Raw genomic sequence first — 27,241 nt, forward strand, 5'->3', positions numbered from 1 at the left:
TATCTACAGGAAATGCTGCTTGGAGTTAGGTCCAGTTATCTGAGCTCCTAAACTCGCACAGTGCCTTGTTTTCCAAACCAGGGTTGTGTTGAGTGGTGCTGGTGACCATGCTGGTCAGGGTCGGGCTGAGAACCAACACGGCCCTGGCTAAGTGCTCGGCCGCCCTCCCCCGGGGGTTTGGGAGTGCGACCGAGCTCTTTGCCAGGGCCCCTTTTCAGCCACTTTTGTTACAGGGGGCCCAAAACCAGCCCCCACCCTTGCAGCCCACCTGGGGGGGTTGCCCAGTGCCCGCAACGGCGAGTCCGGGCCTGATGCTGGTGCGAGCTGTCATTTTCTGCAGTATTCTTTCATTTGTGCACTCGTTTTGAGACTCATGTTGTTCTCATGTTCCATGAAGGTTAGTGAGTACAAGATGAACACATGCACCCCCTGGTGGTGACTCAAACTTAATGACAGATTAAACTCTTCCTACATTTACTATATGAAGATTGCTTCTAGCTGATATGTATTTGCTGGTGAATGAATAACGTTTTTACCCTGGGAAATTTCTCCCCACCCTCAGGACTTTTATCTGCTTCTTTTTATCCCTCTGGATGTATTCTTTCATGTGCATGCATGGATGAGGAGTCAGTAGATCTCTTTCTACGGTCACTACTTGTGCTGAGTTTCTCACTGGAGTTATTGTCTCCTGTTTGGTGTATTTATTTTTTATTCAGTTAGATTTAAGTTACTGCTGACATCAGTCCCGTGCCCAGTGCTCGGATGTGGCTTATTTACTGTGTGCACCTTTTGGTGCATCTTTAAATGATCGGTTCTGCCATATGATTTCCCACAATCTGTGCATGTGTATCGTTTCCCTATGTGTTTGTCAAGATGCCTCTTTAGTGATGATGAGGCAGTGAAGCTCTTCTCACACTCCGTACATGGGTATCGTTTCCCGCTGGGTTTTTCAGGTCGTCTCTGGATGGAGGATAAGCCACTGATGCTTTTAGCACTATCAGCAGGTTCGGTGTTTGTGTCCTGGTGTGGGACGAGGAGTGGAGATCTAGTGACATTTGTGTCATTATTGCTAGTTGGGGGTGGCTTCTCTTCTTCAACTGACTTTTCCTGCTGATGTATTTGCAATGATTGTGGGATATTTAAAATATTTTCTTTTTCAATAGCGGGAGATAATTTCTCTTTTATTTCTATTTTCTGATCTGTGGCTGGAAATCTTTTAAAATATTTCCCCAATTCATTAAACATTGCTGAATTATCTCCAATATATGTCCGTTGGTATTTGAGTAGCTCTGTTGGTCTGCAAAAACTTTTCCCATATTTAGCACAAATATATTCGATGGACTTCTTTTTATCTCTTGCTTTCTTCAGCTTTGGCCTGGTGTTGGCACACTGTCCCCTTTCAGTTGATTTATCTTGTGTGTTTGCAGCAGATATTGGCTCGTTTTGCCTTTTGTCAAATTGTTCTGGGTCAAGAGATGGCACAGTTGTATTTTCATTGTTTTCTGAGAAAGGCACTTCTGTTACGAGTCCTTCAGGGGAGCCGCCGGGCTTCTTTGGTTTCTGTTCAGTATATTCCTCCTGTGAGTTGTGAGTTTCATCCTCTAAGCTCATCCAGTTACTGTGCCTATCCTTCTGATGTTCTTGTAAACGGACTGGTGTCTCAACATTACCATCGGCTTTAACTGTTCCCTCTTCGTGCTTTAGAAAGTTTGGTGGAAGATCATCTTTCTTAATCTTGACACAATGTGTGGTTGCATCAGAACACTCATCAGTGGCAGATACAGCGCTGATGCTGCTGCAGGTACAGGGGTTCCAAACAACCCCACTCTCACCTCTACGAATACGAGCTGCTAACCAGAGTCGTTTCATCCTTTTCGATCCACAGGATATGCACACGTGAAGATCAAGTGTATAAAAACTGCTTCTACAGGACTCTCAGTCGCAGGACGAGGAAGCAGAGGACGGCCAGGTCCTCGCACAAAAGTCCCTCAAACACGGGGAGTGGTGCTTTTACCTGCACAGGCTGACCACCAGGATGCTCCGCCTGTCCCTGATCATAAGGAGGATGCAAATATTTGTAATGCTGGTAACGCTCAAAGGTCAAGAGACTCAATTATTTGTTAATTCACTGTAATCTCAGGACGTATCCTTCTCAATCTTCATAATCGAAGACATGGAAGAGAGTCTGTTATTGATAACCGCATTATACAAGTACCAAGTAACAGGTTGATGTTGGCCACCAGATTGTAACATTAGCGTTCTGGCTGTGAGTTTATTTTGTGTAGGCCAGCGACTAAAGAGCAGTCTTTCGCTCAAATTTTCACTTACAGTGGATCACACTTGTCGGGTTGTTGTGATCTTTTTTCTCCTTCTAGACTCATCTGTTTCTGAAAATGAAATGCTTTTCTCTCTTCTCATGGAAATATGAAGGTTCCAGTTTTTCAAATTCTTCTCTGCTTTTTATCATCTTGTTGTATTTGCATGGGTCTGCGCTCTGTTGGGCATAACGACATTTGCAATTCACCATTAGTTAAGGTTTAATGTAGAACACTTTGCTAAAACAACTTCTCACATAATTCAATTTATCATTCCACTTTTAAGCCCTTGAAAATTAGCAGACAAATATTTTATGCAAAACGTCTACTCCTTGTAGTGATAATTAAAAATAAACAAACAGTTCACAGTAATCACAAAAATTAAATATTCCATGACACGTGAAGCATCACAATCATGTCAAACTTGCATTACGGATATCTCAAATATGTGGCCAACTGATCTTTCCTGCCACCAAAGTAATGCCCTGTATCTTATAACATGGGGATCCCCAGCCCTAGCCCTGTGTGGATAATATAATGTGCCCTGACTCATCAGGTATAACCCCCACGTGTGATGCAATATACTACAGTTCTTCGATTTAAAGCCAACACTGGGTGGTATAATGTACCTTGGCTCCTCGGGTAAAGCAGACGCTGGGTGGTGCAAAGCAACCCGACTCCTTGGGTAAAGCCCATGTGGGGTGGTGTAACGCACCCCGACTCCTCAGGTAAAGCCCATGCTGAGTGGTGCAATGCAACCCGACTCCTCAGGTAAAGCCCACGCTGGGTGGTGCAATCCAACCCGACTCCACTGGTAAAGCCAACGCTGGGTGGTGCCATGCACCCCGACTCATTGGGTAAAGCCTACGCTGGGTGGTGCCATGCACCCCGACTCATCTGGTAAAGCCCACGCTGGGTGGTGCCATGCACCCCGACTCATCGGGTGAAGCCCACGCTGGGTGGTGCCATGCACCCCGACTCATCGGGTGAAGCCCACGCTGGGTGGTGCCATGCACCCCGACTCATCGGGTGAAGCCCACGCTGGGTGGTGCCATACACCCCGACTCATCGGGTGAAGCCCATGCTGGGTGGTACCATGCAGCCCGACTCCTCGGGTAAAGCCCACGCTGGGTGGTACCATGCAGCCCAACTCCTCGGGTAAAGCCCATGCTGGGTGTATAATGCGCCCCGACACCACTGGTAAACACCACGCGGGGTGGTGCCATGCACCCAACTCCTCGGGTAAAGCCCATGCTGGGTGTATAATGCGCCCCGACACCACTGGTAAAGACCACGTGGGGTGGTGTAATGCACCCTCACGCTTCAGGTAAAACCCACGCAGGGTGGTGTAATGCACCAGACTCCTCATGTAAAGCCCATGCGGGTGGTATAATGCACCCCGACTCCTCAGGTAAAGCCCATGCGGGGTGGTATAATCCACCCCGACTCCTCGGGTAAAGCCCATGCGGGGTGGTATAATGCACCCCGACTCCTCGGGTAAAGCCCATGCGGGGTGGTATAATCCACCCCGACTCCTCGGGTAAAGCCCATGCGGGGTGGTATAATCCACCCCGACTCCTCGGGTAAAACCCATGCTGGGTGGTGTAATCCACCCTGACTCCTCAAGTAAAACCCACGCGGGGTGGTATAATGCGCCCCGACACCACTGGTAAAGACCATGCCCGGTGGTGTAATGCACCCTGACTCCTCAGGTAAAACCCATGCAGGGTGGTGCAATACAACCCGACTCCTCAGGTAAAGCCCACGATAGGTGGTGCAATCCAACCCGACTCCACTGGTAAAGTCCACGCTGGGTGGTGCCATGCACCCCGACTCATTGGGTAAAGCCCACGCTGGATGGTGCCATGCACCCCGACTCATCGGGTAAAGCCCACGCTGGGTGGTGCCATGCACCCCGACTCATCGGGTAAAGCCCACGCTGGGTGGTGCCATGCACCCCGACTCATCGGGTAAAGCCCACGCTGGGTGGTGCCATGCACCCCGACTCATCGGGTAAAGCCCACGCTGGGTGGTGCCATGCACCCCGACTCCTCGGGTAAAGCCCACGCTGGGTGGTGCCATGCACCCCGACTCCTCGGGTAAAGCCCATGCAGGGTGGTGCAATGCAGCCCGACTCCTCGGGTAAAGCCCATGCTGGGTGGTGCAATGCAGCCCGACTCCTCGGGTAAAGCCCATGCTGGGTGGTATAATGTGCCCGACACCACTGGTAAAGACCACGCGGGTTGGTGTAATGCCCCCGGACTCCTCAGGTAAAACCCACGCAGGGTGGTGTAATGCACCCCGACTCCTCGGGTAAAGCCCATGCGGGGTGGTATAATGCACCCGACTCCTCAGGTAAAGCCCATGCGGGGTGGTATAATCCACCCCGACTCCTCAGGTAAAGCCCATGCGGGGTGGTATAATCCACCCCGACTCCTCAGGTAAAACCCACGCTGGGTGGTGTAATGCACCCTGACTCCTCAGGTAAAGCCCATGCGGGGTGGTATAATGCACCCCGACTCCTAAGGCAAAACCCACGTGGGGGGTATAATTAACACTGGGCATAATACTAAGCTACTCTAACGGAGCATGCAAAGCTTGTGCTAATTCGCACTTCGCAAATTGCACGTAGTACAGTACAAAAACTGCGTTTAATCACGAAGCGTAGCAACTAAATCAACAACATCCTCAGATGCTTTGAAAAAGCAATTTTACATGCTTAAAAGCATATAACCAATTCACAAAAATGAACTTTGACGATGAAAACATTAGGCAATGAGAGAGCTGATGATTTTGCCCCCTCCCCAACCTAGGGGGAGGACCAAGCAGATGCCTTGAACTCAAAGAGCATAAACAAAAAGCACATTTTGTTGAACTTCAGTGGTGATCCAATCCTCTTAGGACCACCCCAAGCACAGCTATTGTCAAAAAAACAATCCCAACCAAAGGCCCTGCAAAGCATTATGGGACGAGATTAGCAGTTGGCAGTGAATATTATAGTATCCAATATCAAAATAATTCTACAAAGAGCTGCAGTTAACCTAGTCGTTACTAGATGCCCATCACGAGTCAAATGCAAAGCATTGAAATTATTCTTACATCAAGCTGCAGTTCCACTGGTCGTCCCTAGATGTCCCTCACGAGTCAAATGCAAAGCAGAGAAATTATTCCTACATCAAGCTGCAGTTCCACTAGTCGTTACTAGATGTCAGTCACGAGCCAAATGCAAAACCATTGAAACCCTTTCATCAAGCATTTGCATTTGACTCGTGAGGGACATCTAGTAACCACCAGTTGAACTGCAGCTCTTTGTAGAATTATTTTGATATTGGATACTATATAATATTCACTGCCCACTGCTAATCTCATCCCATAATGCTTTGCAGGGCCTGTAGTTGGGAATGTTTTTTTGCAAAATAATTGTACCTGGGGTGGTCCTAAGAGGATGTGACCACCACCAAATCGTTCAATAAGATGTGCGTTTTTGTTTTCAAGGCATCTGTTTGGTACTCCCCCTAGGTTAGGGAGGATCCCAAAATCATCACCTCTCTCACTGCTTGCTAATTTTTCAGTTTCACTTTTGTGAAAGTACTATATGCACTTTAGCATACAAAGCTAGAGATTCTTGTTTTATCATAACTGGCACTGTGCAGGATGCCATTTGCAATGCAGACACGTACACAGTGTCAACAGCTACGCTACGTGTACTACGTGAAGTTCAAAGTATACTACGTGAAGCTACGTGTAGTGCTGCTACGCAAACTACGCCCAGGCCTAGGTATAATCCATCCCGACTCCTCAGGTAAAACCCACGCTGGGTGATGTAATGCACCCCAACTCCTCAGGTAAATCCCACGCTGGGTGGTATAATCCACCCGACTCCTCAGGTAAAGCCCATGCGGGGTGGTATAATGCAACCCGACTCCTCAGGTAAAACCCACGCTGGGTGGTTTAATGCACCCCGACTCCTCAGGTAAAACCCACGCTGGGTGGTTTAATGCACCCTGACTCCACAGGTAAAACCCACGCTGGGTGGTGTAATGCATCCGACTCCTCAGGTAAAGCCCACGCTGGGTGGTATAATCCACCCCGATTCCTCTGGGTAAAGCCCACGCTGAGTGGTGTAATGCACCCCGACTCCTCGTGTAAAGCCTACGCTGGGTGGTGTAATGCACCCGGACTCGTCAGGTAAAACCCACGCAGGGTGGTGTAATGCACCCCGACTCCTCGGGTAAAGCCCAGGCTGGGTGGTGTAATGCACCCCAACTCCTCGGGTAAAGCCCAGTCTGGGTGGTATAATGCAACACGACTCCTCAGGAAAAGCCCATGCGAGGTGGTATAATGCACCCCGACTCCTCAGGTAAAACCCATGCTGGGTGGTTTAATGCACCCTGACTCCTCAAGTAAAACCCACGCTGGGTGGTGTAATGCACCCGACTCCTCAGGTAAAGCCCACGCTGGGTGGTATAATCCACCCCGATTCCTCTGGGTAAAGCCCACGCTGAGTGGTGTAATGCACCCGACTCCTCGTGTAAAGCCTACGCTGGGTGGTGTAATGCACCCTGACTCGTCAGGTAAAACCCACGTGGGGTGGTGTAATGCACCCCGACTCCTCGGGTAAAGCCCAGGCTGGGTGGTGTAATGCACCCCAACTTCTCGGGTAAAGCCCAGGCTGGGTGGTGTAATGCACCCCGACTCCTCGGGTAAAGCCCAGGCTGGGTGGTGTAATGCACCCTGACTCCTCAGGTAAAGCCCACGCTGGGTGGTGTAATGCACCCTGACTCCTCAGGTAAAGCCCACGCTGGGTGGTGTAATGCACCCCGACTCCTCGGGTAAAGCCCAGGCTGGGTGGTGTAATGCACCCCGACTCCTCGGGTAAAGCCCAGGCTGGGTGGTGTAATGCACCCTGACTCCTCAGGTAAAGCCCAGGCTGGGTGGTGTAATGCACCCTGACTCCTCAGGTAAAGCCCACGCTGGGTGGTGTAATGCACCCTGACTCCTCAGGTAATGCCCATGCTGGGTTGTGTTAATATACTCCAGGTCTTCAGGCTAGGCTCACTGAATGATGATTCTGTGTCTTCCAGGGCCTCAGTCACGGGTGGTACAATGTGCAGACCTGCCAAGTATCAGGCGAGACTCTAACGCATTTCAGTGTGGTGTTCCGCATCACCGCACTGAAATGCATTGTTATGCATTTTAATTCCACTGTCTCAACACTCTATGCCAGCGCTGAAACTGGCCACACCAGGCTGCTTGCACGCTGGCGTCTGCGACACCTCTGTGCGCTTGCTCTGCTGCTCCCCGGCAGGCTCAGTAAATAGTAAATGAGCTTGTCTGCAGTGGCTGAGTGCTACAATGTTACATTTTAGCCCTGCCAGCCTGGTTGCATTGGAATTCCCACGCGCGGCTGTCTGTCACGGAGTCACTGCCCAATTATCCGGAGGTAGGGCCTACCCTCTGCAGTGGTTGCGTCCAGGCTGGCGCATGACCTCACGCCCTGGAAGGAAGTGAGGTCAGATTCTCGAGTGGCGAAGGACTCGAGTGGAGTCAACTGGAGTGCTCTGAATGCTGTCCCGTCTGAAGATTAAAGAACTATGAGTTTAAACCTTCCAAAAATGAATTGCCTACTACGAAATGTTAAGACACGACTCATATAAGCACATTAAGAGCAATTCATGCTATAAAGCCTTTCGAGGGTGTGGAGTTGTTAACTACGCAGGTCCCGGACAATGAAGCTCAAGCGACGGGTCGAATCTTAGGAGGGTTTAAAAACAGCTTGGTGCAATGCCTTGGGGGTGGAGTGAGATAGGCACTTTACCTGGTTGAAACCACGTCATTTGTATAGCGCACCAGGCCACCGTAAGGCCGGATTGTAGGTTGCAGTACTGTTAAAGCCGCGGCCGCTCATGGCTGCGGTACATTGTGAGAGCTTTGACGCCTCTCCTCTGGGGCCAAGACAGCCTCTCCCTGAAGCAGCTAACCAGCAGCATTGACTGAGGTCAATAAATATGTGAACAACCAGACTGATGCCTGACTTGCGGATGGTCGACTTGTAGCTGCCCACTCTGGGCCCCAATTCACAGAGAAATAGCCTCTGCCCCTGCCTACGTCATGACAGATGCCTGCACCATTTAATGGAAAGAACAAACAGCACTGAGACCCCTCATGTCCCACTCGTAAGTAGGGTTGCCGCAATTTCAAAAGAAATGCCTGCCATTTGTTTATATAGTTTTAAGATTCAAGCGTGCCATGGAAAGTTATAAAAAGCAGTCTTTATAGGGTTTATTCATTTTTACGATGACCTTTCTGTCTTTCTTTACTCATTCATTCATTTCATTCATTTCAAAACTTTATTCGATTCAGAGAAAAGAATCATAAAAGTCAAACAATTACATTTACAAACATAGTTTAGGATTCATTTAAAAAGAACACAATCGTAAAATTATAACACTAAGTTTATAAAATACATTAATTATTATGATCACAATTAAAACCCATAACTTTTACTTTCAATCAAATTAAGTTAATTCATAGGTTCTTCGTACCAGGGTATACATTAAAGGACACGGAAAGAAAATCACGATACAACAATATGCATGGGCAAAGGGACAGATTCTTAGAGCCAGATTTAACCATACCGTTTTCTAATCAGGAGTGACACTCGTATGAAATTTAACATTGCACAACAGACACCAGATGAGGACAAAGATAACAAATGGTCATAACCCTCTTTATAGTGACATGGTTGCTTTTCCTTAAGGATCGGCTTAATAAACCTATTTCTCGGATCCTTATATAGAGAGCAAAAGAGAACAACATGGATCGTGCTTTGGCTATCTTTATTGTTACAGGGACAGGGGGGCAGTCTCTCACACCAACCCCCCTGTTTTGGAAACGCAAAAAGAAAATGCAAGATGTGTAACCTAAACCTTGTCAAATAGAATCGCCATTGCACATGATTTGTGAAGGTTAAATAAAACTGGTGCTGTAAAGTAGCCTTAGGAACGTGAGGGCTGACCAAAGAGTGCACAAATGAGGATTTCCAATAGCTTGCTTTGATAACAGCTTTAATATCTCCCTGTATATTTTCGGGGTTGTCAAAAATGTCACCCAGACCTATTTTATGGAGCATTTCGTTAACATAAGATAGCCAGGGGATCTGTTTCATGTTTGCCAGTTTTAAACAGTCCCAGAGGATATCTCTAGAAAGCTGTAAATCCTCTGATAACCATATTTTGCCCCATAATAGTAAGGGGGAGAGGCGAATGGTGTCACTCACGTAACTCAGACCTATCTCATCGTGGGCAAATCTATTTGAAGAACTTGATGGGATAGCCAGTACACGCTTTAAAAATTTGTTCTCCATGATTTGTATCGTGTCAGGGCTTTCGGTCCCCCAAACCCCTGCCCCATAGGTAGCTACCGACAAACATTTTGCTTTGTACAGGGTTTTTAGATGTGTAACAGGTTTTTGACCTAGTTTGCCACAAAAACGAAACAGACCTTCAATAGAACGACTGGCACTCTGGACTCAAGACTTCATTAACGGGGCCCAGCTTAATTTGTTATTGAAAAGGTTTCCCAAATAATTAAAATTGTCAACCTTTTCAATGGTGGAGTTATTTACTACAAACTTTCTGGATTTGGTACCCTTTGGGCCACAGACCATTGCAAAGGATTTGGTGAAATTTACCTTCAGGTCTAGGTCCAACATGAAGTTGTGGAAGGCATCAAGACAATGCTGCATACTGTTTCCTGTGAGTGTCATTAGTACCGTATCATCGGCGTAAGAAAGCATTGGTATGCTCCTGCCGTTGACCTTTGGGAAATCATGGCAGTGGTCCAACAGGTATTTTTCCAGGCCATTGGTGTACACAAGAAACAAAAAAGGGGCTAATATGCATCCTTGGCGGACGCCCTCAGTTGAGAGAATAGACTTAGTTTTCTCTCCCCCTGGCCCGAACCTTATGGCTACAGTGGTTGATTCATGGAGTCTACGGAGCAAGGTGACCAAGGGTTCCTCGAAACCCATAACCTCCATCATTTGCCACAACTTGCTCCGACACACAGTGTCGAATGCACTTGAGAGATCCATGAAGGCAAGATGGATGGAAGAATTCCTTGCCTTCATGTATTTCCCTATAATCAAAGCCAGGTTCAGGCACTGTTTGACGGTACCTTTGCCTTTTCTGAACCCATATTGGGAATTTACAATAAGGCCCACGAGTCTGCCCATGTTTCCAGTCTGGCTAAGATGACCCTACCCAATATCTTACACGATGCGTCAATTAATGAGATTGGGCGATAGCATCGGGGATCAGATCTATCGCCCTTCTTGAAAATTGGCACCACTACTGCCTCCTTCCATGATGCCGGAATACGGCCAATAACAACTGCTCTAAATACATTTAACAAGAGAGGGGCCCAAACCTTAACATTGTGCTTAAAAAAGTCCAGAGGCACTAGATCAGGGCCAGGTGCTTTTAATGGTATACCTTTCGACAGAGCATCTTCCACTTCTTGCAGGGTAAGTGATGAGCTCAGGGACAAGGAGGATTGGGGGACCACCAATTCCCTAGCATCTCCTAGTAATGATTCGTTGAGTAAGATTCCATGTGGGTTAAAGATATCCTCAAAATGTGATTCCCATGTTTCACATGCGATCTGCATCACGATATTATCCTTGCCATTATTTATAAAAAGGGGGCGATTAATAACTTCCCAAAAAAGCCTGCTGTCCTTCAATTCCGAGGCCTTTTCTAGATCTTCCCAGGCCAGGTTTTTTAAGTCCAGCTTCCTTATTCTTATGGCTTCTTTATAGGCCAGTCTAGATGCTCTAACCAACTCTATGTCCCTAGGTTTTTGTTTTAATGCCACTTTCAGGGATCTGTGTGTTGCCGAGCATGCAGCATCAAACCATCTGGGCCCTAACCTTTTATTTTTCCCAATAGGTTTTGTGAGGCGTTCGGCTACATGCCCGCATAGTGATTCAAAATTCCCTATAACCTTTTCGGGGTTAGCTGTAGGTGTTAGACATGCCTCATATTCGGAGCTGTATCCATTTAGGATCTCTGCCTCAAGACCTGCTGCGTCTATTTTACCCCATTTAAGAGTGATTCCTTGGTTCCTGTTATACTTTATAGATTGTTCCTAGACAGAATGTTTGGGTTTAACAGGACAAAGCAGGGATAGGATTAGAGGGTTGTGGTCACTGGCAGCATTAGCGGTTACTTCCAATTTGTCAACATAGTGAAAATGCCCACTTGAAACAATTGCAAAGTCAATAAAACTCATCATACCTCTACTTCCCTGAAAAGTTGGTATCGGAGCCGAATTTGGACCAACCCAGGGTTCTACTATGGATAAATCATTTAGAATAATGATATTATTTAAAGCGTCCCCCTGGGGTGTATGTTTGAAGTGTGTCAGGGGATGATCATGGGAGTCTCTCAAACCACACACCTTCGAGTCCCCATGGGTGCATAACGAACAGTTGAAGTCTCCCACCCAGATGACAAAGAGTAGGGGTTGCTCGTGGCGTGCCCTGGCTATGGCCTCCTCCAACTTCGACATTACAGTTGTCTCGTTATTATTATAGATATTGTAATACCAATTAATCAGTAACAATGGTTCAGGGAACAAATTGACCAACATTAGCACTTGAAACCATGGGGTGTCAGCTATCTTAGAAGTTGCAAGTTTACATAGTTTTAACGAAGTTGCTGTCATTAGACCACCTTTTGCCCTACCCGCTTGTGAAGGAACCGCTAAGGTATTAAAGGCTTGGAAACCCTCAATGTTCTGAGTGGATCGACTCCATGTTTCCTGGAGGCACAGAATGTCACAAACACCCACAAAGTCTAACCATGCCTCATCCTCCAGTCTTGAGGCAAGCCCAGCAATGTTCCAGGAGATTAGGCACATCCTTGATTCACTTTGATTCTTTCTGGCTGGTTCAGGTGATACTTCCAGATTTTGCCTTAAGATAATTGGACTTGGTGCGCTTTCTTTAGTAAGGCCAGCCTCAGGGGCTTGGGGGTTGGAAGTACGATCGTCACCAGCGGGAACATTCTCCCGTAAGTTATCGTTACGACTTTCTCCCTTCTCCCTCTTGCTGGACTCTCCTATTATCAAAGCATTACCAAGAGAATTTTGTGATGGTCAGTCTAGCTCGTCCATGCCCACCAGTGGATCAAAATGGTTTTTTAAGGGGATGTTACTTGGAAACCATCCTAGGTAGTCTTCTCCCTGAAATCTTGGTCTTGGGTCGTTATACCAGGTTTGCAAAGAATTGTTATTATTATAAATTGATCCCCTAAAAAGGCCATCACCCTGTTGCAAAGGTCCCCAGTTGTTTTGGTTTGGCCATACGGCCCTGTTTCTCCGGGCCCACCCAGGGTGTGCATCACTATAAAGTATCTGCCCAGTGTTCTTGTGAATCAAGGTCGGAGGAGCAAGATTCAAATTTGGATAGAAATATTCTAGACCTATACATTGAATGTCCCCAACTCTAGCAAATCTTGGTTTACAACAGATGATATCTTTTACCCAGGTGTCACTGAAATTAATCAGGATACAATCCCCCTCTAGGTCCTTCTCACTTGGGCCTACCCAGGGAACTCTACGCACACTAAGTATTTTTGTTCTAGAATTAGGAGGAAGTGGTCTGTTATTATTGAGCCAGTATGTTACTTTGTTTTTCAACTCCTGATTTACTTCCGTTTTATTGGGCAGAACTGGAGGTACTCCTGTGAGAATTACCATAAAAGGAACTGAATCTGGGGGCAAGTTTACAGGTGGTAATTTCCTTTTATATGCTCTCTCATTGTCTGCTACCTGTCCCTGTGAAGGTGTTGATTTGGGCCCTTGTGTAGTTCCCTGTTTGGAAGTAGTGACTACAGATGTTGGTGCTGTACTGGCCATATTTTGGCTTGGGGGCCCCACAGTGACCGCCATTGCAGGTTTGGTGCGAGCTAGTGGTACAGGTTTTGTTCGAACTAAAGGGACCGGTGCTGCCTTAGAGTCGTCAGATACAAGTATTTTAGGTGTTTTACTGGCATTTTTATTCTCTCCCCCTTTTTTTGGGTTACTATTGTTGGCGTTACTGTTCTTGTTATTGTTAGTACCCCCCACCTCAGGTGATTTACTCTTATTTGCTGAAGTTTCAAGGGAATTGGTGTTAAGTGAAATGAGATGTTCCAATTGGTCTAATTTTAGATTAACAATTTGAATTTTCTCTAGGAGGGGCAGCAAAAGCAACTGAACCAATTTCTCAATTTCCCCCAAAAGTTTATCATTATTGTTGGTGTTAAATGAGAAAACTTTCTGTCCAGCATCAACTAGGTGGGTGCCCTTTTGTTTAGAAGCAATTACCAAGACTTTGGGTGGAGCTGGCTTCGCTGACTTGGATCTAGTACCTTTTCTATGGTTTCCCCCTCTTTTCCGTTTATTCGGATTGTTAGGTTCCCGATCACAGCCTGCTACATGATCTTGTGTGGGGATGGGCCCGTTATTGCTCACGTTGCCGTCTGGGGCGTTATCCCCCATGATACCTGATGGAATAGGTATAAGACTGGGTGTGAGTGCTTCATCTTGGGAGTCCCCTGGATCTGCTACCGTGATTGTCTGAGAATCAGAGATTACCGCTAAATTTGGACTAGCCTCTAGGTTACTATCTGCACTATCTACACTCTGCTCTGGAATAGTTACCTTATTGGGGGTAATTTTAGAACCAATGCCTCCCAAGTATGAGCGTTTTCCTGTTATTAGATCTAAGGACAAACGCTTTTCGGTAAGGGCAATTTCTTTTTCTAAAATCCCAGTTGCCCGAGTTAAAAAGTCGTCTAGGGTTCCAGTGGCTTTCCCATTGTTCGTTTTTACAGTTACCTGTCTACCCTTCCCTGAACGCAAGGACATCATGTGGCTTCTAAAAACAACTAAATATGTAGAACTATATCTTACAACCGGTCTATTTTGATAAAAAGAGATCAAGGATCACTGATAAAAGAGAGTAGTCCCTACCCGACCTTGATCGACCTTGGACGGCCTTAGACGGTCCCGCCCTTGTCCCGGGCTTCTCCCGGCGAGCTCCCGCGCGCTCCCGCGCAGCGGTATTCGCGCTTTGTTTTATAGCTGCAGCAATCTTGATGGGAGGGTTGTTTGGGGGGCGGGGCAAGGAGGGAGAGCAGCCCAGGTGGAGCGGGCGCGGGTTCCTGAGACTCCTGGGAAATGGAGTCCCAGCCCTTGTGCTCGCAGCCCTCGGCCCCTGTTTTACCCCAGCAGCAGGCTCCAAACACTGGAAAGATCGCCCCTCTGCGATGCGGGACCCGCGCAGCGGGTTCCGCGAGGCGTGGAGGTTGGGAGCGCAGATTATCCTCACCAAGACCAGGAAGGCAGTGACAGGTTTGCAGTGTGATCCCACGAAGTGAAGGGCAAGCCGGTATTTGTCTCACCGGTCTGTTGGGGGCGGGGCAAGGAGGGAGAGCAGCCCAGGTGGAGCGGGCACGGGTTCCTGAGACTCCTGGGAAATGGAGTCCCAGCCCTTGTGCTCGCAGCCCTCGGCCCCTGTTTTACCCCAGCAGCAGGCTCCAAACACTGGAAAGATCGCCCCTCTGCGATGCGGGACCCGCGCAGCGGGTTCCGCGAGGCGTGGAGGTTGGGAGCGCAGATTATCCTCACCAAGACCAGGAAGGCAGTGACAGGTTTGCAGTGTGATCCTTTACTCTAATTAGCCACTTATAAAGTAAAGTAAAGTCCACATTTGTAAAGCGCACAATCACCCGTAAGGGTCTCTAGGCGCTGGGGGCCGTCGGGAAGATTAAGCGAGCTATTGCCCAGAGTCACATGGTGCTGGGCTAACCTGCCGCCGGAGCCGGGGATCGAACCGTGGTCCCCAGATTCCAGCGTCAGTCGCCCTGGCCGCGGCGCCACACCTCTCCCTACTATCTGCTTATTGTTGATTTTAAAGTATGTACTGATTAGGAGGAAAAATACTGGCTTTATGTGCTTTTTACAATTTTTGTATTGACTAGATCAAGTAAAATACTGGTGACATCAGTAAAATAACAGCCATGCAACTGTCAAGGTAAGTGGCCAGTACGAGAGGACATATCTGGGAACTGATGCAGAAATAACAAGGACAATTATCAAAGTGGGAGAAGTGTGAATCTGCAGAATGAGCAGCATCTGGGCCAGGCTTGGCTGGAGCTTGTGTGTGTGGTGTTGGGGGGAGACTGGAAGTTATAAATGAGAGGACATTAGTGTCAGAGGGCGGCTCACAGGGTCACCTCAATGACACCACGGACTGCAGTGTCCAGCCCTCAGCTGCGGCCCCTTGTGAACTGTAAGTGGAGCGTGTGTGTGTGGAGACTGGAGGTTATGAGTGACCGGACATTAGTGTTAGAGGGCGGCTCACAGGGTCACCTCAATGACACCACGGACTGCAGTATCCAGCCCTCAGCTGCTGCCCCTTGTGAACTGTAACTGGATTTTGCCTTTTGAACTCTAAACACTTTGCATGCTGGGAATAGTAGTTTTCTCTCCTATGCATCCAACTCCCTGCATTCAAAGCTCACCCAGCTGTAGAAACAAAGCAGCCTTGTGCTCGATGTGGCCTCTCCCTTCAGGGCTCTGCAGCAGCTTCAAGGTGCTTCAAAGCTCCTTGTGATCGCTCAATAGGATGTGACGCCTCACACCTCCGCCCCGTGGACTGGATTGGTTAGTTTAATTGGTGAGACGGTGTCACTCTGAGTGTCACTCATTGGGCGCTGAATGTCACTCGTAAGTACACTGAGGCCATCAATCAATCAATCAGAGATATTTATAAAGCGCACTACTTACCCGGAGGGTCTCAAGGCGCTTGAGGGGGGGGGTTGTGCTGCTACTGCTCGAAGAGCCAGGTCTTGAGCTTCCTCCTGAAGGAGAGGTGGTCTTGGGTCAGGCGCAGGTCGGGAGGGAGGGAGTTCCAGGTCTTGGCGGCCAGGTAGGAGAAGGACCTTCCTCCTGTTGTCGTTCTTCGGATGCGGGGGACGGCGGCGAGGGCGTGACTGGCTGATCGGAGCTGGCGTTTGGGAGCGTAGAAGTTGACGCGACTGTTGAGGTAGCTCGGGCCTTGATCGTGTAGGGCTTTGTGTGCGTGGGTGAGGAGACGGAAGGTGATTCTTTTGTTGACGGGGAGCCAATGCAGGTCTCTCAGATGTCCGGAGATGTGGCTGTGTCGTGGGATGTCGAGGATGAGTCTGGCTGAGGCGTTCTGGATCCGCTGGAGTCTCTTCTGGAGCTTCGCGGTGTTTCCGGCGTAGAGGGCGTTGCCGTAGTCCAGTCGGCTGGTGACGAGGGCCTGGGTGACCGTCTTTCTGGTCTCGGTGGGGATCCACCGGAAGATCTTCCGTAGCATGCGCAGGATGTTGAAACAGGACGAGGAGACGGTGTTGACTTGTCTGGTCATGGAGAGGGAGGAGTCCAGGATGAAGCCCAGGTTGCGTGCGTGGTCTGTCGGTTTGGGTGCGGTGCCCAGGGCGGGGGGCCACCAGGAGTTGTCCCAGGTGGATGGCGAGGAACCCAGGATGAGGACTTCCGTCTTGTCTGAGTTCAGTTTCAGGCGGCTGGTCGTCATCCACTCGGCTACTTCTTTCATCCCTTCGAGAAGGTTGGCTCTGGCGGCGGCGGGGTCGTTGGTCAGGGAGAGGATCAGCTGGGTGTCGTCAGCGTAGGAGATGATGTTGAGGTTGTGTTGGTGTGCGATGGCCGCGAGGGGGCTCATGTAGACGTTGGTGGGGCTCAGCGACGATCCTTGAGGGACGCCGCAGATGACTTCGGTGGCCTCTGACTTGTACGGTGGTAGGCGGACTCTCTGTGTTCTACCGGCGAGGAAGGAGATGATCCATTCCAGAGCCTTCTCCTGGATTCCGACGTTGCTGAGGCGCTGTACTAGGGTGCGGTGGCAGACCGTGTCGAATGCCGCGGAGAGGTCTAGGAGGATGAGGGCCGCTGTTTCTCCGTTGTCCATCAGGGCTCGGATGTCATCGGTGGCAGCGATGAGGGCGGTCTCGGTGCTGTAGTTGGCTCGGAAGCCAGACTGTGAGGGGTCGAGGGATCCATTCGTCTCGAGGAAGGCGGCCAGCTGTTTGTTGACGGTCTTCTCGATGACTTTGGCTGGGAACGGGAGGAGCGAGATGGGGCGGTAATTCTTGAGTTCGGTGGGGTCCGCTGTAGGTTTCTTCAGCAGGGCGCTGAGTTCGGCGTGCTTCCAGCTCTCCGGGAAGGTGGCGGTGTCGAAGGAGGCGTTTATGATGTCCCGTAGGTGGGGTGCGATGATCGCGTCGGCCTTGTTGAAGACGTGGTGAGGGCAGGGGTCGGTTGGAGATCCGGAGTGGATGGAGTTCATCATGTGGACGGTGTCTTCGGAGCTGATCGGAGCCCAGGCGTGGATGATGGTGGTGGGGGGCGGTGGTTCGGTCGTGGCTAGCGTCGGTTGCGTGCTGAAGCTGTTGTGTATGTCCGCGATCTTGTTGTGGAAGTAGGAGGCGAGGGAGTTGCAGAGGTCTTGCGATGGGGTGATGTCGTTGTTCCCGGCGTTAGGGTTGGAGAGCTCTTTCACGATGTTGAAGAGTTCCTTGCAGTTGTGTGCGTTGTTGTCCAGCCGGTCCTTGAATGCAGTTCTCTTGGTGGCGCGGATCAGTTGATGGTGCTTCCGGGTGGCAAGCTTGAGGGTGGTCATGTTGTCCGGTGTTGGTTCCCTTCTCCAGGCTTTCTCGAGGGCCCGGCAGTTCTTCTTGGAGCGCTTGAGTTCGTCGGTGAACCAAGGGGCCTTCTTGCTGCCGGGTCTGCTGGGCGGGGTCTTTAGTGGGGCGAGTTCGTCCACGCAGCTGCTGATCCACTTCGTGAGGTTGTCGGCGGCCTGGCTGGGGTTCGCTGAGCTGGCGGGAGGGTGCTGGCTCAGGGAAGCGGCGAGCTGGTCGGCTGTGATCTTGTTCCAGCTTCTTCGAGCAACCTGTTGCTGGTGGTGGTGGATCGTCGTTTTTCTGAAGGTGAAGTGGACGCAGCTGTGGTCCGTCCAGTGGAGTCCAGTGGCGTGGCCGAAGGCGATGTGTTTGCTGGACGAGAAGACGGCGTCGAGTGTGTGTCCTGCGAGGTGGGTGGGGGTGGACACCAGCTGCTTGAGTCCGAGGGTGGCGAGGTTGTCGAGCAGGGTGATGGTGTTGCGGTCGTTGTTGTTCTCCAGGTGGAAGTTGAGGTCCCCCAGGAGAATGTAGTCAGCGGAGAGGAGGGCATGCGGGCTGACGAAGTCGGCGATGTCCTCACTGAATTGTGTGCGTGGTCCCGGGGGTCGGTAGATCAGGGTGCCTCTGAGGGTGGTGCTCGGGTCGGTGTGGATCTGGAAGTGCAGGTGTTCGGCGGTTGTCAGGGTGTCATCGGTGTTGGTCGAGATGTGGATGGTGTCCCTGTGGATGATGGCTATGCCTCCTCCCATCTGGTTGGCGGAGCGGTCCCTCCGGGTGATCTTGTAGCCCTCTGGGATGGCGATGTCGGGCGCTGAGGAGTCGTTCATCCAGGTTTCTGTGAGGAAGGCGACGTCAGGAGATGTGGTGTCGAGGAGGTTCCACAGTTCGACGGCGTGCCTGTGGACGGAGCAGGTGTTGAGCAGGATGCACTTGAGGTGGTTGCTGCTGGTGTTCGGCTTGGCGGGTGCTGGTGCGGGGCAGGTCCGGTTGCAGGAGAACTTGCAGGCGTGACAGCTGAAGGGTCCGTGGGTGTGCTTCGGAGTGGCTCGGTAGCATTCAGGGATCCCGCCGGTGTTGAGTGCGATGAGTGTTGCGGCGTTGTAGGTACGGCGGGTCATCTTGCCTCGGCGGGGGCCAGGGGTCCTGGCCCTGGGCGCGGTCGGGCGCAGACGGGCTTACCTTTGGCGCGCCTTCGGCGCACAATTGGCGCGCCCACTGCGCGTGACCGCTGCGCGTGACCGCTGCGCGTTCGCACGGTCGCCATATATGGCGAAGTGCGAGGGAGGGCGGAGCAGCTGGGAGGCGGGAGCGGGGAGGGTACAGAAGAAAAATGGGCGTGGTTAGCGGCGGTGGCGGGAAGCGGGCAGGGAGGACAACGAGAAACAGGGGGACCGGCGAACTAACGAGCACAGTACAAATAAACAAAATAAAGACCACAAATGAACAAAATAAATACTCAACAGTCAGGGGGCACACAGCAGGAGAAAGGGGTACAGGAGTACAGCGCTATCCCGCAGGAGACCACGCCGCTCGGTGGCAGGGGGCGTGGTCACACGGCGGCAGCAGGGGCAGCGAGGAGGCACACGCAGCAGCTGGTGGCCGTGCGGCGCGGGGGTAACCTAGATTAGGCCATGAGTGTCACGCATGAGCCATGCGTAGCCTTGGCGGCTGTGACGCGCTGCGGCCCCTTGGATGTGCACCGTTTGCTCCTCATGTATTTTGTTTGCTCACAATTGTCACTTTTACCTCATGTAACTTAACGTCTGCTTTTGTAATCTGTTCACGTGTAATGTTCTCCTCATGTATCAGTTCGGTTGCTATTGTGAAGAGCTCTGAAGCCTTCAGGTAAAGTCCGCGCTATAGAAAAACTCATAAATAAAAAAAAAATAAACGAGGAGGATGAGTGGCCCCTCAGTTACAACCCCCCCCCCTGCCGACCTCCCCCGACGACCTCCCCCGACCTCCCTCCCTGGTACTCACACGCCGGAGGGCGGGGGCCGTGTCAGTCGAGGGGGGGCAGCACCGGCGGGAATGGGGAATAACTCACAGTGCGTAGGCGCAGCTCCTTTGTCCCGCCGTCCCGCCGGACGCTGTCGAGTCCGGAAGCATTACAGAAGTCACGCGAGGAGCCATGAACCGGAAGCTGTACCGGGTCACGTGTGCAGAGCCGGGAACCGGAAAGGGTGAGTGCGTCACTCATAGGATCCTTCCTCTCCGTCACGGCTCCTGGCCCCGCCCACTCAGGAAGCAGCGGCGGGAGCACTGTCCCCCTCAGGCGCGTCACATCCAGGTCTCACCTGACGCGCCCCCGAAGCCCTCGTGTGGGCGCTAAATGAAACTGAAACCAAGAATGGAACAGCAGCTACGCCGTTTACCTGTGAGGCAGCCCTGAGCATGGAGAGCATCCAGTGAGGACTGGCGCCGCCTCAGCCCCGCACACAGCCCCGCACCTGCATCTCCACTCCAGAGCGATGCGGGCTTCCCTGCTGCCAACGGGACAAACAATTGCACTGCAGTGACACCCGGCGGCCAGAGCTGGTTACTGCGCCCGGGGAAAGGGAGCACTTCAAAATGAAAGGCCAGCAGCCTCAGGAGAGCTATGGTAGCCTTAGTGACTACAGCTTAACCCCTCCCTACCAGCAACACTCTGCAGGACAGGCAAGTCAGGCACTGCAAGGATTAAAGAAACTTCCTTTCAATAGTCAGCCCCAGAGGAAAAACTTACACAGCATGAGAACCGTTGCTGCACTGGACTAGGTAAAGGAAGCATAGTCTGCAATGTCCCTGTTGGAACTGCCCTACCGAAAGACAAGGGAAAGAACTGATGAGCCCAGTTAGAACAGCCCAACCAAAGGCCCACAGCAGCGCAGTCTGAGCACGCAACACCCAGGGAGAGGAAAGGTAGCGCACCAACAGGAGACAGCATCCGACCCCACCTCAACCAACGAGCGAAAACATGGTTGTCTACAGCTCTGCACCACACTCGCTCAATGGAAACCGAGGTTGCAAAGCACAGCCAGTACCAGAACTGACTGCACCCAGCTGCCTTGCAAGAAAAGGGCACATGAGAGATCTACAGTGTCTCTGTCCCTATGCAGCAAGCCCAATGTGCCAGATGGATGCACGCACAAGAAACCCACACCTAGCAAAGAGATGCCAAGGACCCAGGGCTACCCCAGCACAGGAACGTGCCAAGAAGCAAAAGACGGTAAGGCCAAGTAATACGCTGAGCCCAAATGACGCACACAAAGATGGACAGGGTGCATGGCACATCACCAAAGGCCACCAGAAAAGCTTCTCCATCCCAGGCACGCACTGTCCAAGCTCTAGTGACAACACCAAAGACAACTCCCACTAGCAAGAAGAGGACGACCAGCCAAGACAGCAACGTCTTCAGGGAACTGCCCCAGCAAAAGCGCCAGAAAGACTGGTGCAGAGCAGGCACCACACATGGCTGCCCAATGCCACCACCAGTGAAGAGGTTGCATCACCCGCTCCTACTGGTGAACAGGCACGACTGCAAGCCACACCACAGGCACCCCAAGTGCCCGAAGAGAGCGTTCCTGAAGTAGAAAAAGCATGCAAAGTGAGAGGCGCGCAGAATGCTGCGCCAGTGAACCTGGCAGTATGGGCAGGTGCCCGAGAGATAGAGACATCTCCACAAGGAAACACTGCTGAACGCAGGAAGGAATGCATCAACATCTCCATCGGCTCCGAGAAGCCCCGCAGTGGGCTGAAGACCACACAGTGTCCTCCCTCGCACTGCCTCAAGACGGAGTCGGCAGGGAACCAAGACGGCAAGAGAGGAGTCGCACACCCCACGTGGCAGGCCGCCACAGCAACAGATGCTCCGACAGCACAGCGACACGTGACCGGACGTCACAGCGCACTGCAACAAAGGAGCCTGTCACGCAGAGTGAACAGTCCGGATGAGCGCACCGGAAGACAGGAAGAAGCAGCCGCCAAGACGGCACAAGCACAAAGCTCCTCGAGCGAAGAAGAAAGAGAGGGACCCCGTGAAGAACAGTGGCACAACGCCACAGGGCAGACAACCAACACAGGCGTGCCAGATGGAACAGAGAAGAGCGACAGGACCAAGGACTTCGCATCAGCACTGAGGAAGGTGTTCATCCACACAAGCCAGCCACCGGGGTGCAGAGACGTCACTGGAGACAGATCCGCGGGAGGACCTACTGTAAGTCGCTAGCAGCGCAGTCTGCGTCCCAGCTCCACGCTTCGCAGTTCGACCGTCCTCTCACCTATCACCGGCTGCTTGGTATCAATAGCATCACACCTCGCAGTGCACCTGCCTGCAGACAACGGAGCAGTGCCACGAAGTCCCACAAGTCCTTCTCACTCCCTCAAGTCACCCCGACAGAAGATCACCGCCTGTGTGCCCACGGAAGAAAACTATCATCTTGTTACCACCGTCCAGGTGCATCACCACCAAGGAGCATCACACCACCCAAGTAAATCCACACACCCAGAACAACCGTAGCTCAGAGAGGGGAATCACCCAGGAACAGCCTGTACACCCCAGTTCATCCAAAGCCCGACGAAGTCGCGCACACCTGGCCATTGGGAGATCCGCCCTTGGGGACTACACAAGACTTGACCGTGGCCCTGTCGAGAGTTCCGTTGCAACCCTAAGCGTGACCTACGCAACATCCCACGCAGTCAAGTGGCAGTCCAGGGGACAAGGGCCTCGACGGAGTCCCTGTGCAAAAGGGGTCAGAGTGGGAGAGATGTGTCGACCGCCGCTCCATGTCAAGCGCAGGAAGCACAAAGGTTTCGGCTGGAGACTGGTCACCGACAAGGCTGGCAGAGGAAAATGCAGCACCCGAGTCCAGATGGCGAGGACGTCCAGACCATGACACCACCCTCGGAGGCTACATGAGCGACTTGGCTGTGAGTCAGTTGGCAGTTCCTCAGCGACGCCTTTGCGCAGCTCCTGCGAAGCCCCGCACGGTCCCATCTCAGCCAGCAGGGAAAGCCCTCCAAGAGGCTCCAGTGGCAGGGGAGTCCAGGCGAGAGAGGCAAGTCGAACGTCGCTCATCCGTCAGGAGCAGGAGAGTCACCGAGCGCGACACCCCACAGGAAGGCCTCCCTCACCGAGTTTGTCTCCGACACCGAAGTGGATTTCACCACAGCTCCAGATGCATCGACACAAAAGTTGTACATATGAACTTCACCACTGCGAGACCAGGCCTGTCTACAAAACGTCACCCAGGCGAAGAAGGCATCCTGACCATGCCGTCAATGACTCTAACCCTGCCCAGCAGACGGTCTGAAGAGACTCATTTGGTGGTGATTTGTGCTTAGCTGTTTTTCTTACAGGTTGGACTTTTGTTTGTTTTTTTAAATTATATTTTGGGAGGGATGTAGTATCCGGCTGGATACAGTCTAGTGTTCCAATGCTGATGTCACTTACACTAGACACCCACCCACCACAGGCGTCACCAGTCAGGTGACCCTGTTAATAAAATGGGCCGGAGTGCACGTGCTCCAGGCCAGTTCCACGAGTACCTCACTGTGTCAGTGTCGCAATTACTTAACCAGCATGTGGGCCTAGCGCTCGATGGTACATAAACAACAGCAAACATGCCTCTTCGGAGAGGCCTTCTTCCAACCACACAACTACTGTGGCGACCACACCGCCAGGGCCCTGCTGAGCCCAGTTCAACAGTCTCCAGGGTGAAATGTGCAAATTCACACGGTGTCTACACCTGCGCCGCTCTCAACTCCCCATGGCCCGTGAAGGTGCTGGTTTAACTGAAGAACTTTAACACAGTCGACTGCACGCCGCTTCTGCCAGAGACCAACCTTAGCATAACTTCAGACACTGATACAATGGATTACCAGCTCGAGGTATTGGCGGTGTCTATGACCGACCACACACACACACACATCACCAACCAATAACAATACTCATTTCTCCCTCAGGGCTTCTCAAACGTCTGAGACGGGAGTAATCCTCAACACAAAAACAGCATTTGACCCTTCCCTGAAGAAAGACGTCCATCGTATACAGAAACACGCTGTCTAATCTGTAGTATAGTGAGGCGTATAACGGGGCTAGTCAGAGAGCTCGGTGGGTTAATGCACACAGGCGCTCGAGAGGGCGCCTCGACATGCGCGGAGCTGTAAACGACATCGTTTTCAGGTGCTTGATGTCTGCCTGAAGTACTCACCTCTTACAGATGCTGGCTCGAGTCACACTGAGAAGCACCCTTCATGGTATGCTGGGGTCGATAAAAAGAGCTCCAATGAGAACGGAATTTGTAGCGCAGCGAGACCGCTGCAAAATAACAGCAAAGACTATATACAACAAGGCTTTAGCGTGATTTACGCCGATCAACGAACATATTTGGCTGCACCCAATAAAAATAATGTAATTTGTAGCGCTGTGAGGCCACTGGAGTACGTCAGCAAAGATTATATACAACATGCCATTAAGGTGCTTTGCACCGATCATTTAACATATTTGGCGGCACCTCGCTCTGAGGGCTCTGAGGGCAGTGAGCCACAGCCTGTGGGCTTCCACAGGTGGAAAGGAAGTGGCGGTTCGTCCATTGGGGGCGTTGGGGCGTTGCCCCACTATCCATGGACGACCGTCACTGCTGTCCCTGTCTGACACACTAAAAAAGTAAAATCATGAGCGCACCAGCAGTTGAGGCCGGACCGGAGTCACAAATCGTGACGTCATCCAGTGTGATCACGGAAGGTGTGGGGGGCGGGCCTGCAGCAGTGAGCGGCATGTGGCAGGCTTGGCAGCGTGTCGCGGGGCAGCAGTGTGTGTGTGCGCATTTAGGACAAGTCATTTTTATGACTTGCCCACGCATGCTCACACACGCAAAAGCCCCTTCCCTCCTCCTTCTCCCCTAGCCGGGACACAGGCTGCCGGGTCTCATTATGGGCAATATTAGCCCTGCTCTTTAGCCAATCCTGGCGCAGTGGCGATGTTATGCCTGCGCCAGGATTGGCTGAGTTCATGTGCACGAGGATGGTGGTGCTGCCGCGCGTGGGTGGGTGGCTGACTGGCTGTGCTCAGCGCTGTATGGCCAATCACATGTGGCCATTTGGATCCATGGAGTTGTGATTGGCCTGCGTTCGTTGGCCGCTGTGGGAACGTCACTGCGCCCTGGCGTGGACTGCAGTGCCAGTGCCACAACAACAACACCAGAGTCACGCGGAGAGTGACTCAGACCTGGTGCCTGTGCAGTGTGCAACAATCATTGTCTTCTTCGACTGACAGTCTGTGACAGTGAAACCACGTAAGTTAAGTTTTTTTCATGGCTTTCTGACTTACGATGGAGTGGTCCTCACGGCTAGGCAGAGAAGGCAGGTGGAGGGGACAGCACGTGTGTGTGGGGAGGGTAAGGGCGAGATGGAAGAGAGATGGGAGAGAGTGCCTGCCAGGGCGAGGTGAACCTTACAGCAGATGGGGTCTCGCAGTAACCTTCCGCCGATCTGTAAGTCAGCCTTGTCTTCGCTCACTCCACAGTTAGGGGAAGTGCGACCCACCCAGCAAAATGCGTTTCGAGGCCCCGTCAGGTGCGAAGCACTATAAATGCATCGACTAAAAGGCGGCACTTTTCCAAAATGCAAACATAAATGTGCACCTTCAGATTAGGCAGCAACATCGACACATAGGTGCAGCGTTCTACAACATCGAGTTTACTGGGTGCTCCCTCAGGCCCCGGGCAGAGCTGATTTCGTGGGGAAAGCATCGTGCTCCTGCGCCATCTGAGCGGAGCTGTACAGGCCAGGGATCATCTGGTTTTTTCACTGTAAATGTAGACCCTAGATAAATGAATTCCAAAAGCCCAGGGCAGGGACACCTTCATGCTGTACAGCGAGGAAGGGTGTGTGTGAAATACTTTTGAAAACGCTTGCAGAAGCAGCCAGTGGCGCGGAAAAGGGGCGTGGGACCCCAGGCAAGCAAGAGAAATGTGCACCTTCATAGTGCCAATATCGGCGCGCCCCCCATCCCTCCAAATACATGAACCCCATCAAAATAATTGGACAAGACAACTTGTTGTTGGGAAAAAGTAGTCGCAGGTTTATTAGCATATCATTGCTAAAACATGGTGGGTTAACTTACAGATGATCCAAGGCAAGCCGCCCCTCGCAGCTTGCCACCTGATAGGCCAAGTAGCCCGCGGCCTTGGCCATGCGGTGCTTAGCGGTTGATGGTGAGAGGGTAGCCCCTCACCTGTCCGGTGAACCATTGGTCCACCCTCTAGCCCACGCCCCCCCCTACGAGGGGCGGAGCGTTCAAGCAACCCCCGGTTGTCCAGGTAACCAACCGCCCGTAGGATAACGGGGCGCCGTCGCACCCCCAGGGTCCACCGCACGGATCTCCCAGGGATAATAGGCCTCAGTACCCTTTGTGCTTCTGCATAGGGTACTCCTAAGTACCTTTCGCCTCTGGATCATCATGTAACTCCTCCTGCAACACAAATAACAATTCATTAAATCCTAACCCCCCCTTGCCACCCGAGATGTAGGGTAAGCGGCAGGGAGGGCAACATCGAGGGCAGCGAAAACAAAAGAGACTGCTCAGGGGCGTGGAGGAGACATAAATACCTTGTCCCCCCACACCCCCCAATAAATAGCGATGACGTCATGGCCCAGGCAGCGGCCTCCGGCCACTGGACCCCTGAGGGCTGGTGCGCCGGCTCTCCTGTGGCACTACGGTGCCCGCCCTCTTATGAGGGTCACCTGCGGCTCCGTGTCGGGCGGCCTGCAGATTAGGCAGTAAAATCGACATGGGTACACCATCGAGCCATCTACCATTAATGTAAAGCGGCGAGTGCTTGTTCTTGTTTCTTCTCTCTCGGCCTCTACAAATATGTAGGTTTTGTTATTCAGACCTTTCATGCATTAAAAATGTCGCTACACAACACTGTAATAAACCGGGGAAGTGTGATTAAGCACCATGGGGGACACTAGCGGGCCCCCCGCTCAGCAGCGCCATGAATGAGAAGCAACAGTCTGCAAATTAAAAGATGCATATCCAGGGTTACTCGGAATAAAAGATTTAAAAATACCAGATATCAGTTTTAACCGACAATATGCACTTTATACTGCATGACGTAATCGCCCAACTCCACGATGACGTCCTTTGCCCAGATTTCTTGTTAAAACTGGGAGCAAGGTCAGGGTCTTAAAAACACACAACTAAGCTCTTTCCACAAACGA

General features: G+C 51.5%; 1 protein-coding gene across 1 annotated transcript; it reads right to left on the reverse strand.

Annotated features, from left to right (window-relative positions):
* Positions 1-255: 255 nt before the first annotated feature.
* LOC144832535 (uncharacterized) lies at positions 256-20,115 on the reverse strand. Its single transcript, XM_078689099.1, has 2 exons — positions 20,018-20,115; positions 256-2,494 (listed from the first exon to the last, which is right to left on the reverse strand). The coding sequence occupies exon 2, from the start codon at positions 1,867-1,869 to the stop codon at positions 709-711; it is 1,161 nt and encodes a 386-aa protein (XP_078545225.1). The 5' UTR covers positions 1,870-2,494; positions 20,018-20,115; the 3' UTR covers positions 256-708.
* Between the last annotated feature and the right edge of the window lie 7,126 nt (positions 20,116-27,241).

Source organism: Lissotriton helveticus, chromosome 1_1, assembly GCF_964261635.1.
Source record: "Lissotriton helveticus chromosome 1_1, aLisHel1.1, whole genome shotgun sequence".
In the NCBI taxonomy this organism is placed as follows: Eukaryota; Metazoa; Chordata; class Amphibia; order Caudata; family Salamandridae; genus Lissotriton; species Lissotriton helveticus.

Excerpts from the sequence above, each read along its gene's own strand:
- LOC144832535 (XM_078689099.1), bottom strand. The coding sequence starts at position 1,869 with ATGAAACGACTCTGGTTAGCAGCTCGTATTCGTAGAGGTGAGAGTGGG.